Below are 14,601 nucleotides of genomic sequence, written 5' to 3'. Positions count from 1 at the left end.
TTTAAAAAATGAAAAAAGCACAAGAAATTGGACTTCATTCAGTAGAGGGAGGCAGTTCAAGTCTGGAAACATGACCAAGGACGTGTTCTAGGAAGACTGATAACCTAGAATCAAATCCTTATACAGGCACACCTTGTTTTATCGCGTTTCACAGGTTGCAATTTTACAAATTGAAGGTAAGCCCTCCGCCAGCAAAAGGCTTTATTGTGGTGGTCTGGAACTGGGCCTGCAGAATCTCCGAGGCATGCCTGAATTTAAAGCCGTTCTCATAGATACTGTGGCTAGGTCCACCCCCCAGACTGGAGTTCATTTTGTTAGGGATGAGGCTCAGGCACCACCCCCAGGTTTAAAAGCACCTCAGATGATCCTAACATGCAACTAGGGTTGAAAGGCATTGCTTTTTATCTGTAGTTTACGTTGATACAGTAAGGCTCCTATCACAATTTTTTATATATACTCAAAATTCTGAAGAAACCACATTAACAAGGTAAAATGACCCAGTAAAATTAAAACTAAAAGCACACCATTAAACCATTCCCATCACAAAAGAAAAACAAATATTGAATATGTACAACTTATTTAATAAATTAATGTCATTCGAAATACAGTGCCAGAACATTATGCAGTTGAACATGCTAGTAATGTTTGTCGTGAAGCACCTGTGCTCATGTTAGATGGGCAGCGCCGCTACTGCTAGTGGTTCCTGGATGAATGCCAGAGCAGCACTTGTTACCTGCTTGTCCGCACAGCCAGTGCAGAGAATTCCTGAACAGTTCACCCTTCTAATCCTACCCACACACAACAGGTTAAAAAAACACACCCTGACGGCTAACGGGTATCTACACAATCACTCTACAGTAATGCTTGTTATTAAATTAAGATGTAATGACCTGGCTGACCCACTCTAAATCTTTAAGATGGAGAAATACAACAGCAGCAGGTAGTTATACGCATGAGCCAATGTTAATGTAATACAGAAAGTGGAGGCATTTACTGATGAATGCTCCACCCAGACCCGCACAATGAGGGACTAGCAAATTTCATTGCAAGCCCAGCAACTTAAGTCTATACCTGGTAAATGACCAGCTGATTGGAAGACCTGTATTCTAGAGACAAGTATAAGTTAGTGGAAAGAGAAAGAGAGTACATGCACCTAATAGTATAGTTAGACTGGTCCTGCAGTCCTAGCTCTCCCTGTGTAATACCATAAAATGGAAGATCTTCCTCAACTATAGTACAGGATTGAGACATTTCTATTCCAACATGGACGTTAGTGTTAGTGCAGCCGAACTAATTACACCGAAAAACTGTATTCCAGGACTTCAGAACAGAAGCACAGGAACGAAATACATATGCTAAAATAACCTCAGCACAATTTGTGATATACCACACTAGGAACAGGAAACTAGTTTAATAAGTGAACTTTTTGAACTGTACATACACAGGGCTAACAATGTTAGATAATCCAGATTCTATGCTCTCATGATACACATAAAATTATTACAATTATTGGATAATCAATTTCATATTATGGAAGCATATCTTTCTGCAAGACTCACTGATATATATTATACTGATGCAAATATTAAGTAGGGCATAAAAATAAAATTTATCAAAGATAGATTTTTATGTACTCATATTAGTCCTTTCATAGCCTCTCTTATTTAGCAAAGAAAATGACAAAGCACATAAATCAGGCGTGCACCTCCTGAACTCCCAACTACACAGGTGGTAGTGCAACCATTACTCAATCCAGTTCAAACTCCTCTGTCCCATCCGGTAGAAAAAGATAGGTTGGTGGTTTCCACGGAGATTCTTCCAGGCAGGATGGATAAAGTTTCCCCACAGTGCATCGGAAGTCTCTCCCTAGGTCCCACAGTACACGTTCAGATATATGCTGCCGCAGAGACCACCGGTCGAGTTCCAGATCATACTGGTAAGTGACATATTTAGCTCTTTCATTTAAGTGAGTTTCTCGCATAAACACACACAGAGAATTTGAGATCACAACAGCTCGAACGCAGGGATCTGAGTACCTCTTAGCAGGGATGTTGGCTGCCATTTTCCATTCATTTTTATTCACATCATAAATTTCCACAGTTACCGAAGACCCATCTACAGTGCTGGAAGGGAATCTTAAACCAGAATTGGTAGCAATGTGTAACCCTCCAATATAGAAAATTTTATCACCAAAAGCTGCAGCTGAAGCAAAAGACCTGCTAGTCTGTCTCATGGCCATTTCTACCCACGAGTCAGACCTTGGAAAGTAACAGTACATGAGGTTCAGCGTCATCACGTAGATACAGTCATGAACCACAACTGCTGCGCTCCACTGCCAAGCACAAGGCAAAGGGCTCACCATTGTCCACTCATCCTTCTCAGTGTCATATCTTTCTACGGTCCTCCGATTAAGTTCTCCACCTACACTATCTCCTCCAATTGCATAAATATAGCCTTCACAGCAAACCAAGGATGGCTTTACTCGGACAAAAAGCATCGGCGTCTTTGGAAACCAGGTATTTTGCTGTGCATCAAACCAATAAAAGCAATTCACAGTTCTGAAGGCAGTCTGAAGTTTGCTTGTCTTACTATGATTTGTTTTTGTGTTTTTCAAAGGAATCTGACCACCTGCTATATAGATGTCATTATCAGGAGTTACAACGGTCCCAACTTTATGCAAATCAGCTGGTGGGCTGCAGAGCTTGTAAACTTTTTCTGCTTGGGGACTGTAACAGACAGAAGAGTAAAGACTACAAGAATTTTCTGAAGAGGCTTCAATGAAAATCATCATCTCCTCTTTAGTCATCCCAAGTCTTGGTTTGAAAAACTTGGGCATGGATTTATACAGACCTTGAACCACTACAGACTTATCATTGGGTGGCAGACCTTGAAACCAAGCTCGCTGTGTTACTTCTGAAAGTGCATCGATTCTGATTTGGCTAAGAACTGAAGACAAATACTGGGATCGTGCTTCTGTGTTGTACTCTAGCCACAGCATAGCAGCTTCACGAACTGTCTCCTCCTTTTCTACATTTAAGTTGTCACTACTGAGAATGTCTATCAGGAGGTCATGGGACAGTTGCATGAACGCTTCCTGGTGACACACAACAGTGAACTTGTGCTCCACCATTCTTTTAGCACTTTGTTTCAATTCCTCACAACTGAACAGATCAGCAAAGCTCAACAATCGCACACAATTCTCTGCATTTATTTTTTTAATTAAATATTCCCGACAACGTTGCAACACATCTTCTACCTAAAAGAAAAGAAAAAAAGTTGATAAAGGCAGAACAGACACATTTTATTTTGTGTAGATACTGGTATATTAATCAGATCCCTATACTGTAGTTTTTATTTTTAGATACTTATTTTGGGCTAAGAGATGTTTTCTGTAATAATAAAATTAGAAGACTGTACATATAGCTTTGCATTTTTCCCACCTGTCCAGTGGCCTACTTAACTGCCCTCATTTAGGAGCCAGTAGTATGACATTAAACAGGCTCTTAAAAAACGAAAGGGAAACGTTAGGAAATTCACGTATAAGTTAAAAATGTGTAATTGAGAGAACCAAATGAAAACGATGGAAGTAAATCATAGTACAGAAAATGAACATTGTTGAGAAGCTGGAATCTGGTTTTATCAATATGGACAAGATAGTCAAATAAAACCAGTAAACCATGTATAATGACTAAAAATAGTTATATATGCCTTTCTTATCTAGAGAGCTAAGACAACCAAAGGAATAACAAATACATTTCTGTATAGTTATAAATTATCTTTATTTATTTACTTCCTTATTTTTATAGAGCATGGGAGAAAGGGAAGGGAGGGGGAGAGAGAGATAGAAACATTGATGTGAGAGAGACACATATATTCGTTGCCTCAGGACCAAACCTGCAACCAAAGTCCATGCTCTTGACCGGGGAATTAAACCCTTCAGTGCAGGGGCTGACACTCTCATCACTGAACCAAACCGGCCAGGGCTAAATTATCTACATTTAGATGACCTAACCTAGCCACTCTAAGTTTTCTAGGTTTGTTTTTTCTTAAGAAGGAAAAGTAGATCTCAGATGAATCAGAAGTGTTAACCTACTATACTTATTCAACATCACAGAGGTTAAAAAGTAAAGAAAAAACCACAGTGGTTAACTAAAAGCAATTTATGGAGAAAAGTTGGGTTGCTTGGATTCAAAAGTTGCACCCTATTAGTCAAGTAGCTACTTCTCTAAGTCTCAAATGTATAAAATGGGGAAATCTTTACAAATAATTATTGTAAGCATTAGATAGAACCTATATAGAGCATATAGTACAGTACCTGGCACATAAACATTAACCACAAAGCCCTGGCTTGGCAGCTCAACTGGTTAGAGCATCATTCCGATATGCCAAGGTTGCGGGTTCGATCCCGTATTAGGGTACATACAAGAAGCATCCAATGAATGCACAAATAAATGGAACAAAATCGATGTTTCTCTTAAAACAAAAAAAATATTTTTAAAAAAGAAACCAGTTAATGTAAACAGAAGAAACTGCTTACCTGCAGGAAGCAAGCTGTTTCATAAAGCTGTTCTACAGTGCTGTCATTTATTGCCAAATTACCCGTGTACGCGTAAGTAATTATTATCTGTAAGGTGGCTGCATCCACATTCCTCAGGTGTACATGTGTCTGTTTGCTTTCACTTAGCCCACTCATGAACATGGCCCTACAGCAGAGAGAAAAAACAAACCTTTGCTTTTAGTGTAAAACAAATGTAGAGCTAAAAAGAGAAGCTAGACAACATGGGATGTTTATTTAGCAGTGGTTCTCAACCTTCTGGCCCTTTAAATATAGTTCCTCATGTTGTGACCCAACCATAAAATTATTTTCGTTGCTACTTCATAACTGTAATGTTGCTACTGTTATGAATCATAATGTAAATATCTGATATGCAGGATGGTCTTAGGCGACCCCTGTGAAAGGGTCATTCGACCGCCAAAGAGGTCGCGACCCACAGGTTGAGAACCGCCGATTTAGGGCATTTGCTAATGAACAACTTCTTGGGAAAACTTTTGAGTGAAACAACACGAAAGTACAATCCAGTGCCAAAGTTATACAAACTTCTATTCTACCACGCCATTCTGACTGACAACGCCAATATTCATTTACAGGCAAACCTTGTTTTATTTCACCTTGGCATACCATACCACTCTTTGCAGATATTGTTGTTTGTTTTTTTTTTACAAATTGAAGGTAAGACCCAGCAAAAAGATTACAATTCACTGAAGGCTCACCTAACAGTATTTTTCAGAAAGGTTATTTTTTAATTAAAATATGTACTTTTTTTTTTAGACATAATGCTTTTGCATACTACTACACTACAGTATAAAGTTTTATGTGCACTGGGAAACCAAAAAATCATGTGACTCGCTTTATTATGATATTTGCTTTGTTGTGGTGGTCTGGAACTGAATCCACAGTATCTCCGAGGTCTGTCATGGAACACTACTGGGCAATAAAAAGGAACTAAGTATTGATATGTATCATAACACAGGTGAACCTCAAAAACATTATACTCAGCGAAAGTACCCAGATACAAAAGCCACATGGTATATGAGTCCATATATATGAAATGTCCAAATACGTAGACAGACAAAAAGGAGACTAGTAAACAAAAAGTTAAGAATCTATCATTTTAAAATTTAAATAATGCTTAAAGAATTCCTAATAAAAGCTATGATTCTGCATTTGAAATGACAAACTAATCAAGGTTAAAGTACTTACCTGAAGTAAGAGCTACATGTGGCAAGAACCATCTTATGACAAGGGAACTCAGTGCCCTCAACAATTAACACTATGTCAGTAAACAACTGCTGTTCATAAAATAGTTTTAACTGTTCCAACAAGGACACTGCATACTCAGTATTGACCTGCCTCTCGTCTTGAGTGGACATGACTGTATTCCATTAATATCTCCCGGAGCAAATTAGAAAAGTCAGTCTTACTGATGGAAGGTCAAGTGAATGTTTCAGAAATAAAGAAAGGAGAAATCCCGCCTGCTGTGATCTGCAGCATTCAGAACCAAGACTGACACTGTCACTAATGAACAGTTTCTTGTTAGAGACGGAAAGCCACTCCTAGGTCATCCTGTGTTAACTAGGCTCTTCAGAGTTTGTCAACACAGTCTGCAGACATCGGTCTCAGCTTGGCAATGGTTGTGCAGGCTGAGTGTGAAAGACAGAGGCAGGCTTCGTGGCAACATCCTCTATTCTGTGGATCTTCTGGAGTAACTAAAAAGAAAAAAAGTTCAGTTACAGTATTTAGGCCAGTACACTTTATATTACCATAAAAATGAAACATGAGGAAAGGAATGTTTTTTAAAAGTCTATCACATTTAAAATTAAAAATAGACTGAAGAAAATTAACATCTGTAATTTTACCTTCAATACAAAATATAAACATTCTAGAAAACAAGAGGCAATAATAAGTATACATTTTTAAAGTTTTTAAAAAAGAATTTGGGGGAAAAAAAAGAATTTGAATCACAAAGCCAGATCTTCTAGTTATTTGTTTAGTGGCAATACATGACCATAACTTAAGAGAAAAAAATACCCTTTTTCTCAGAGATTCTCATTTTGGGGATATACTTTAAATACATTCATAAAAACTTTGTATTTAATTTACATTATTAAACTATATGATAGACTCAACTTATTTGCAAGACATAAACTACACATTTTTTAAGCCTGCAGTTCAATTCTACAAGGGAAGTTTATGTAATATTAATCTTCATACAGTGCTTCCTTCCTATAAATCTTTTTTAAATTAATTAATTTTATTCCTTCAATTTTTTATAAGAGCACACAATTTTACTGGGGGGAAAACCAAAAACACAAAACAAGATAAAATAGATGTTTTCTTAAACGGAAGACTCCATATTATATAAGTAAATTAATGTGTAAATTTAATACAAATCCTATCTAAATCCTATTTGCGGAGGATTCATCTGGAAGAATGCACAAGAAAGGAGGGCAATTTTGTCCTCATGACTTATTTCAAATTAGGAAGAGTGGCTTATTTCAACAATGTTGGAATCAATGGCTATCCACAAAAACCCACATTTTAACCACATTGTACACCATTTATAAAAAGAAAGCTCCCACTGAATTAAAGTTTAACTTTAATTAGACTGGATAGACCAGACGTCTTCTGGACATCCTTCCTGACTAAGCCGGGGCCCGGCCTGGGGGAAGCCGCCCACATCCTGGGTGCCTGCGGCCAGGCTGGGGGGAGGGAAGCCGCCTGTGGTCCCGGGTGCCTGCGGGATCAGGCCTAAACTGGCAGTCGGACATTCCCTGAGGGGTGCCGGATTGCAAGAGGGTGCAGGCCGGGCTGAGGAGACCACCCCCATGCATGAATTTCATGCACCGGGCCTCTAGTATAATAAAAGCCCAACATGCTAAGTGTCCGACTGCATTCAACCGTTCGACCAGTCACTATGACATGCACTGACCACCAGGGGACAGACGCTCTGACCGGTAGGTTAGCTTGCTGCTGGGGTCCGGCTGATCGGGACTGGGCTAGACCCGCCCTGGAGCCAACCTCCTGCGGTCCTTCCCCAGCCTCTAAAATATTTCTTCTAATTAATTTCCTTTCAACGTGCACGAATCTGTGCCCTGGGCCTCTTTCTTGAAATAATATTTATTACTGCAGTATTACAAAGAAATTACAAATAAGGAAAAGAGAGGAAACCCATACAGAAAGCTAGTAATAGCTAATTTAGAACTAACTAGATGACTCTTAGTTCCCATAATCAGAAAGTGGCTGACACAAAACCTAAAATATGAGCATGATTGGATCCACTAACACTCATGAAATACCATTCATATGTCAAAGAGATCACATTGTACTTCCTGCCCAACTATACTATTACAGAAACTGCTAACTTGGTGTAAACTGTCCAATTCCCAGCCAAGTTAACTATGGAAGTAACTGAAACAGATGCAAAGGTAGAATGTGACTTTGGGTCAGTTAAGTAATGACTTTGCTATTCCAGATCTGGGAGTTGCACTATAAATCTAAGTTCTACTATTTACTACAACCTCTAAGGCCAATAAAACCTAAAATCACTGGCTATTTTCACATATTAATACAGCAAAGCCTAGTGTTAGTGAGGATGTGGAAAATGAGCTTTCTTATAGAGGACTAAGTTGGTACATACCTACAAGGCCTTATTCAAAACTCTTGGGGATAGATATGCTCTGGAATTTAGAATTTTCAGATTTTATAGAGTAATGTGGTGCATGTATCATGTATTACAAGGCTCTCTCAAAGAGTATGGGCAGCACCCCATAATCAAACATTACTATCCTTACTGCAGGAAACAGGAACAGTGTGAAAAATAATACTATATATAGCCTCATGTTACTTCAGGTCAGGTTTCATAGGCAAAGCTTTATTAAAACTTGGTTTTAAGAGCTTTCTGAATTTCGGAATTGCAAGTGAAGTATTACATAAGTATAATATTTGGCATTATAAATGCTTAATACTCAATTCTATCTCTAGGAATTTATCTTACAGAAATGCATGCATTAATAAACTGAAAGTTCTAACACTAGCTGCAGGGCCCAAAATCATCCCCATCCACATTTAAACCAGGTGGTAGGAACTGGCCGCCAAGGCCAGGATGGATTTGGATTGTACTGCTAGCCCCCGGAATTCCTTGCAGGCTAGCTATACAGGCTCACTCCGGTAATTTCTTTAACCTCCTGCTATGACCTGATTTTTTTTGCAGTGACTTTTTTGGGCCGCACTTAATTTATGTTTAGATTTTTTTTTAATTACATATGAAACTATTAAAATAATTGAAGACTGCTTTTAGAGCATCAGTTAGCCAACTTTATGTAATCCTCATTATCACTGATTTATACACCCCTACTTCCGTAATTTAGGGTAAATTTCATCCTAAGATAATTTTTATTCAGGATACCTTAATATTAAAATAGACAGAAAAAAGCAAATCATTTAGATATCACATTAGGTAAATAAAGGTTTACTTAATGTGGTATCTAAATGACTTACTGGGAACATAGACTTCAAAATGTATTAACTAAAAAATGTGAAAAGTTAAGTTTAAGGTGACCAACCAACAGCCTTCAAATGCCTGTAACATGAACATTTTCTATAACAAGATTCCTTCTTTCCTAAAAAACAACAGAAATTGATAGCCTAAATCAGTGGTTCTCAACCTGTGGGTCGCGACCCCTTTGGGAGTCGAACGACCCTTTCACAGGGGTCGCCTAAGACCATCGGAAAACACATATATAACTACATATTGTTTTTGTGATTAATCACTATGCTTTAACTATGTTCAATTTGTAACAATGAAATTGGGGGTCACCGCAACATGAGGAACTGTATTAAAGGGTCGAGGCATTAGGAAGGTTGAGAACCACTGGCCTAAATGCTCTAAAACATTTCACAGTTTGTACTATATTACTTAACTATTAATGATCTGACACATTATACAAATTTTCCTTTTAATAAATATACTGTCATATCACTGAATTATATTAAAATTCGCTTCAAAATAAGTGCTACATCCTATTATCTGTAGACGTTAGCATCCTCAAAGTAATTTTCAGGTATCAAGGAAATTGTTTACTTAATCTTCTATTATAAATTAATGGCTACTGAAATCTAACTTTATAAATGTTTATTGAGTTCTCTAGTAAGTGTTGGTCATTGAACTATAAGTAATCAGGCTGAGTGGCCAACCACTACAGTGCCAACACACCAAGTGCATTTATTCTTAGTATAGACTACAGCCAAAACCATGACTGTCCCTTAAAAACAGGGTGTTTTAAAACAAAACTAGACAAACTAAATAGCCAAAAGAAGTGAATAGGTAAATAATAAGCAAGCCAAGTTGGGTATAAGAAACATTTATCTTGAAATCTAGCTGTTTTGATCTTTCATTTCCAAACTTTTGACAGAGATAAGAAAGTTTATTCTTTACCATAAGACAAATTGTATGAGCAAAGGAGGTAGCTGGCACCTGGCCCCACTGCTAACAGTGGTTCACACTGCAGAGGAAGGAAAAATTTATTGAACACCTACTGAATTTATTAATATATGCAAATGATTATCTAATTTAAAAAAAAACTTTCAAAAGGAGTACTATTCTGTTCTCATTACAAAGACAAAATATTTTAGGCTTTGTAAGCCACAAAGTATCTGTCCCAAATACTTAACTCTGTTGTTATAGCCTGCAAAAAGCAACAGACAATATTTAAACAAATGGACATGATTATTTCACTAAAACTTTATCTATAGGCTGCAGGCCACATATACCAATCTCTGCTGTCAGACTGTTTCTTGATTAAATATTAAAAATCAGTGACAAGAGTTATCTGGCTATCCTGTCCATTCCTTAGGTTTGTTCCTATTGTCTGAACTGCCCCCTCAAATGGTGTGATACATGCTCATACATATTATATTAAATACATCCTTGTATTTTTATTTTCATTTTCAGCATTGCCAAGGTACTATGGGAAATTAAAGTAACAAAAAGTAGAAAAAATAAAATTACTTAAAAGCAAAAAAAATTGTTTTTCTTATAATGTTTTCCCTTCAGATTGCAAAAACAAGGAAAAAGCACAAAACTTAAGTGCCTCAAAGTTGAATATAATTCTTTATCTAACCTGTATATAGTTCACTTTTCTTTTCAACTGAAATATTTTAACATCTCACACCTAATCACACAACTGCTTTCCCCACCTACTATATGTTAAATACTTTTTGTATTTAGTATGAACAAGATATCAAGACATTCCTCTCCAAAATAAAGGTTTTAAAAAAGGGACATTCCTCTCCACGAGAATCTGTTGAAAAAACCCACAATGAGAAAAAAAACGATTGTAGTGAGAAACACTTAAATTACTTTTCATTTTTATCAACTACAATATCTGCAAATGTATGTAATGTTTACATACATTTGAAAGAGAAGATGTATACAAGACAATGCTTGCATTAAGACAGTAGATACTTGGATTAATTAAATGAAAGAAGGGGCAGAGATTGGGAAATCACTGTTGCAGGCTACAATTCCTGATTATTAGGAAAGTCTTACATTTAGAGCAGCTCATTAGAACATATTTCATAGTGAAAAATGTCAACTAGACTAAGAATAAGAAATAGGAGTCATACAAACATAACATAATGAAATTCAGGAACTAATAAAGTATAATGTACTTTGACATAAAATTTAGGTTCTAATATACTTTGTCTAAGCTTCCAAGGTTCTAATGAGTGAATTCCACTACACAAAATAATTTCAAACCAAACATTCTCTTATTAAATGATCATTAGGATTAAATCAGTCAGCAATCCATAGTAATATATATAATTCTACTTAAAAACCTGAAACACCTCTTAGGGAAAATTACTGCAGCTGGTTTTTCTCCCTTAAATAATCAATGAGACTGATCAGCAGTTAACTGAGCTGTGTATGTTAAAAGAAAGGAAGGATAAAAAAATGAGAAGGGTGCAAACAAGGACTGCACAGAAATAACAGGGCAGGGACAACACAGTGATAGAGAGAAGGGCCCACAATGGGCTACAGGTCATCACCTGTACAGAAGCACCTCCAAGTTGTGTATTACTAACCCAGGTGGTGCTGCATCTTCCATTGCTACCACTGTCAACCCAGAAGACTGAAAACTTCTATTGGAAAGAACCCAAGGCTTTCTGGATGTTAAATATTGCCAAAAAATTAAGAGCAAAAACTGTGAAGCCAAATTACGTGTTGAAAGCCCAATTGGCAACTTAATGGTTGTGTGACCTTTTTAAAGTTATTTACTTTCTGTGATGTAAAATGAGGGATAAAAATAAGCTCTTCTCAATGAATTAAGGATTAAATGAGTTTTATAAAGAGGCTGGAGGAGTGACTGACACACAGCACTACTATATAAATATATACAATTGTGTTTGTTTGTTTTTTATGCATCATTGATGAAGCTTTTTGTAGCCTTTTCCCAACTCCTGAATCTCCACACCAGTACCAGGTCTAGGGGTCCCAATTACAGGGTCTCAGCACTTAAACACAGTTCTCATTTCACCCTGGGTGAACGGTATTTTAGATAAGAGAAGTTCGTTCAAAGTTTTTAGGGAGTATTTTTGATGGTACAAATGAAACAAACTAATTCAACAAAGACTAATCCTGAGAAGGCTGGTGCCAGTACAGAAAAAGGAAATGAGGGCCAGGGAGGCACCAGTCATAAAACAAGCCTTTCTTCACTTCAATGAGGAGACAGGCCTCTCTTGAGGGAGAACAAAAGACTGGTGCCAGAAATAGTTTGCTTTCAAGTTATCAAAACAACCCTCACAGTTGAGAATGCTCGGAAGACTTAGTCTTTGAATTGTCAACCACTACACAAACAGAGTTTTTGGAGCTGTGACAAACACCAATTAAGAAACAAACACTTACCAAGTTTGATAAACTTCAGTACAGTGTCCCCTACTCTAATCAAATTCAGAGCTTAGGTCTATTCCCATGTTCCTCCTTTCCAACCACACTGGAAAGACTACATGGCTCCATCAAGTAAACTATGCTCAGAACTCCTAAGTAAATTCAGGTCACAAGTTGAATAAATTATACTTTTAAAAAATTAAATAAGAACATAAAGGAGGCGCCATCTATGACAGAATAATTATGGGTGGTAGGTCTTTTTATTTTTGATATTACTTTTTTCCTCTCAGTTCTGCATGGTGACTAAAGAAAGCTTTAGCTAAATTTCGGTAAAGCCAAACTGACCCTAACTTTTTCACTGGGATTTCATTTTCCACCAAATCAATGATCTTTTCAATCACAATAGCAGAAGAAAGTATTTCCCAGCTATACAAACATACTCATGAGGTCATTAGGGGCATAGCCACTTAATGATTACAACTGATGTTTCTCAATTTCTTTAAAAAATAAAGGACAAACTGAGGAATAGAATGTTCTGCCTACCATGGAAGCTACTGCATGCAACCACGTGTCAGAGGTGTGGGAGTAGAGAAAGGGAAAAAAATTTACAGCACCTCTCATAAAATGATTATATTTTCTCCAAATCTCTTATAATAATCCCTTCTTCCAACACCAAAGGAATCTAGGTACTGCAAATACCTGGCAAGGGAACCAGGAGTAACCTTCATATACTTTTAAAAGTTATTTGAAATCAATCTATCACTTCAAATATTGAGTTATTCAAATATTAGTTGCTCTATTCAAATGCCACAAAACTGAAAATGATAAGACAGAGATATAATAAAGGACTCTGGCATTTTCATTCATGTACTTTATGACAGCAGGATCAATCTTTTTTTCCTGGTCTTAGCAATGTGGGCAAGGAGAAAAACAACTCTTTTCTAAATGTGTGAAATAAAGCTGCATTCCAGTTTCCAGGAACTGACCATCCACCATAAACACATGCATTGTTCAATGTTTGGATGGTATGAAACACCTCATTATTTCCATTAACCGAGAGAAAGAAAACCTATGGAAGAGTGTAGACTTAAGTCCTATGACACCTCTATTCCCACCTGTAAATAACAAACGCTCACATTTTGTGCTAATGCTTCCGATGAGAGCAAAAGGGTAGAAGAGTTACAGCATGCACAACTCTTCCTACAGAACTGTGCGGAGGAAACAGCAGCGTGTGTGCAAGCGTGGACTCTGACGCATGCCCCACAGCGCGGCCCGAGTCCTGGCGAGTTTACCGACCAGCGTACTGAACAGCGACCACCTCTGGAGGACCTCAGGGCCCCACCGAAAAGGCCTTCAAAAAGCACCAGACCAACAAAAGGTCAAAGTGAAGAAGCCAGCTTCACACTAGGTAGCAAGCGGATGGAAAGAAAAACTAAATTCCACATCATCGAGACTGGACAAGGATGGCCCGGTTTTACTTTTCAGTGGACTTTTTAGGCCATAGACAAAGTCCTGAAACAACGTCAGGGGGAAAAAAAAAGCCCTTACGAAAGGTTACCTAAAACACGATCACCACTCAGAGGCAAGACACACACAAACCGGCACCCTGCTAATTAGGAGGAAAGGTCCTTCTGGTGAGACCCCGCTGCCGATGGGGTTGTTTCCGGATGCCAGGGCGCTCGGGAGCCAGACAGACAGACAGACAGAGTCCTCCTATACGGGCAGCACGTGACCCGCCCTGCAGCCTGCGCTCCTCCGCGGCCCAGTGATGCAGCCACTTCCCACCCGCAGACCCTGCACGCGCCGCGTTTCCCTCCGGGTTGTTGTTGTTCTTCCACTCGGAGGGGCCACCGCGGCGGCGGACAATTCTAGAGACCTGCGCCCACGGGGCGTACATTCCTCCCCTTGGGCCAGCTATAGAGACCCCTTGGACTGCTCAGCCAGCAAATACAAAGGAACGAACTCAAAACAACTACTCATCCACGAGTGGATCGCCTTCCACTCCACGGTTTCTCAATCCAGCGCGAGAGGGCGGTCGGTGGTCGAGTTCCAATGAGTTACCCATTTCGGTCTAAAGTAAACACGTACACGACTCCCCGTCTCAAAGGGCAGCGCCTGCTTTCTCCCTGAACAATCGCTAGCGGCTCACAAGGGG

The 14,601-nt window shown here is 38.3% G+C and overlaps 1 protein-coding gene across 1 annotated transcript; it reads right to left on the bottom strand.

Moving 5' to 3' along the window:
- Positions 1 to 560: 560 nt before the first annotated feature.
- Positions 561 to 14,580, bottom strand: KBTBD2 (kelch repeat and BTB (POZ) domain containing 2). Its single transcript, XM_014541104.1, has 4 exons — positions 14,535 to 14,580; positions 5,762 to 6,267; positions 4,538 to 4,703; positions 561 to 3,256 (listed from the first exon to the last, which is right to left on the bottom strand). The coding sequence occupies exons 2-4, from the start codon at positions 5,929 to 5,931 to the stop codon at positions 1,748 to 1,750; spliced, it is 1,845 nt and encodes a 614-aa protein (XP_014396590.1). The 5' UTR covers positions 5,932 to 6,267; positions 14,535 to 14,580; the 3' UTR covers positions 561 to 1,747.
- Positions 14,581 to 14,601: the final 21 nt, after the last annotated feature.

Source organism: Myotis brandtii, unplaced genomic scaffold (genome assembly GCF_000412655.1).
Source record: "Myotis brandtii unplaced genomic scaffold, ASM41265v1 scaffold260, whole genome shotgun sequence".
Classification (NCBI taxonomy): domain Eukaryota; kingdom Metazoa; phylum Chordata; class Mammalia; order Chiroptera; family Vespertilionidae; genus Myotis; species Myotis brandtii.
This window is presented reverse-complemented; position numbering and strand designations above follow the sequence as displayed.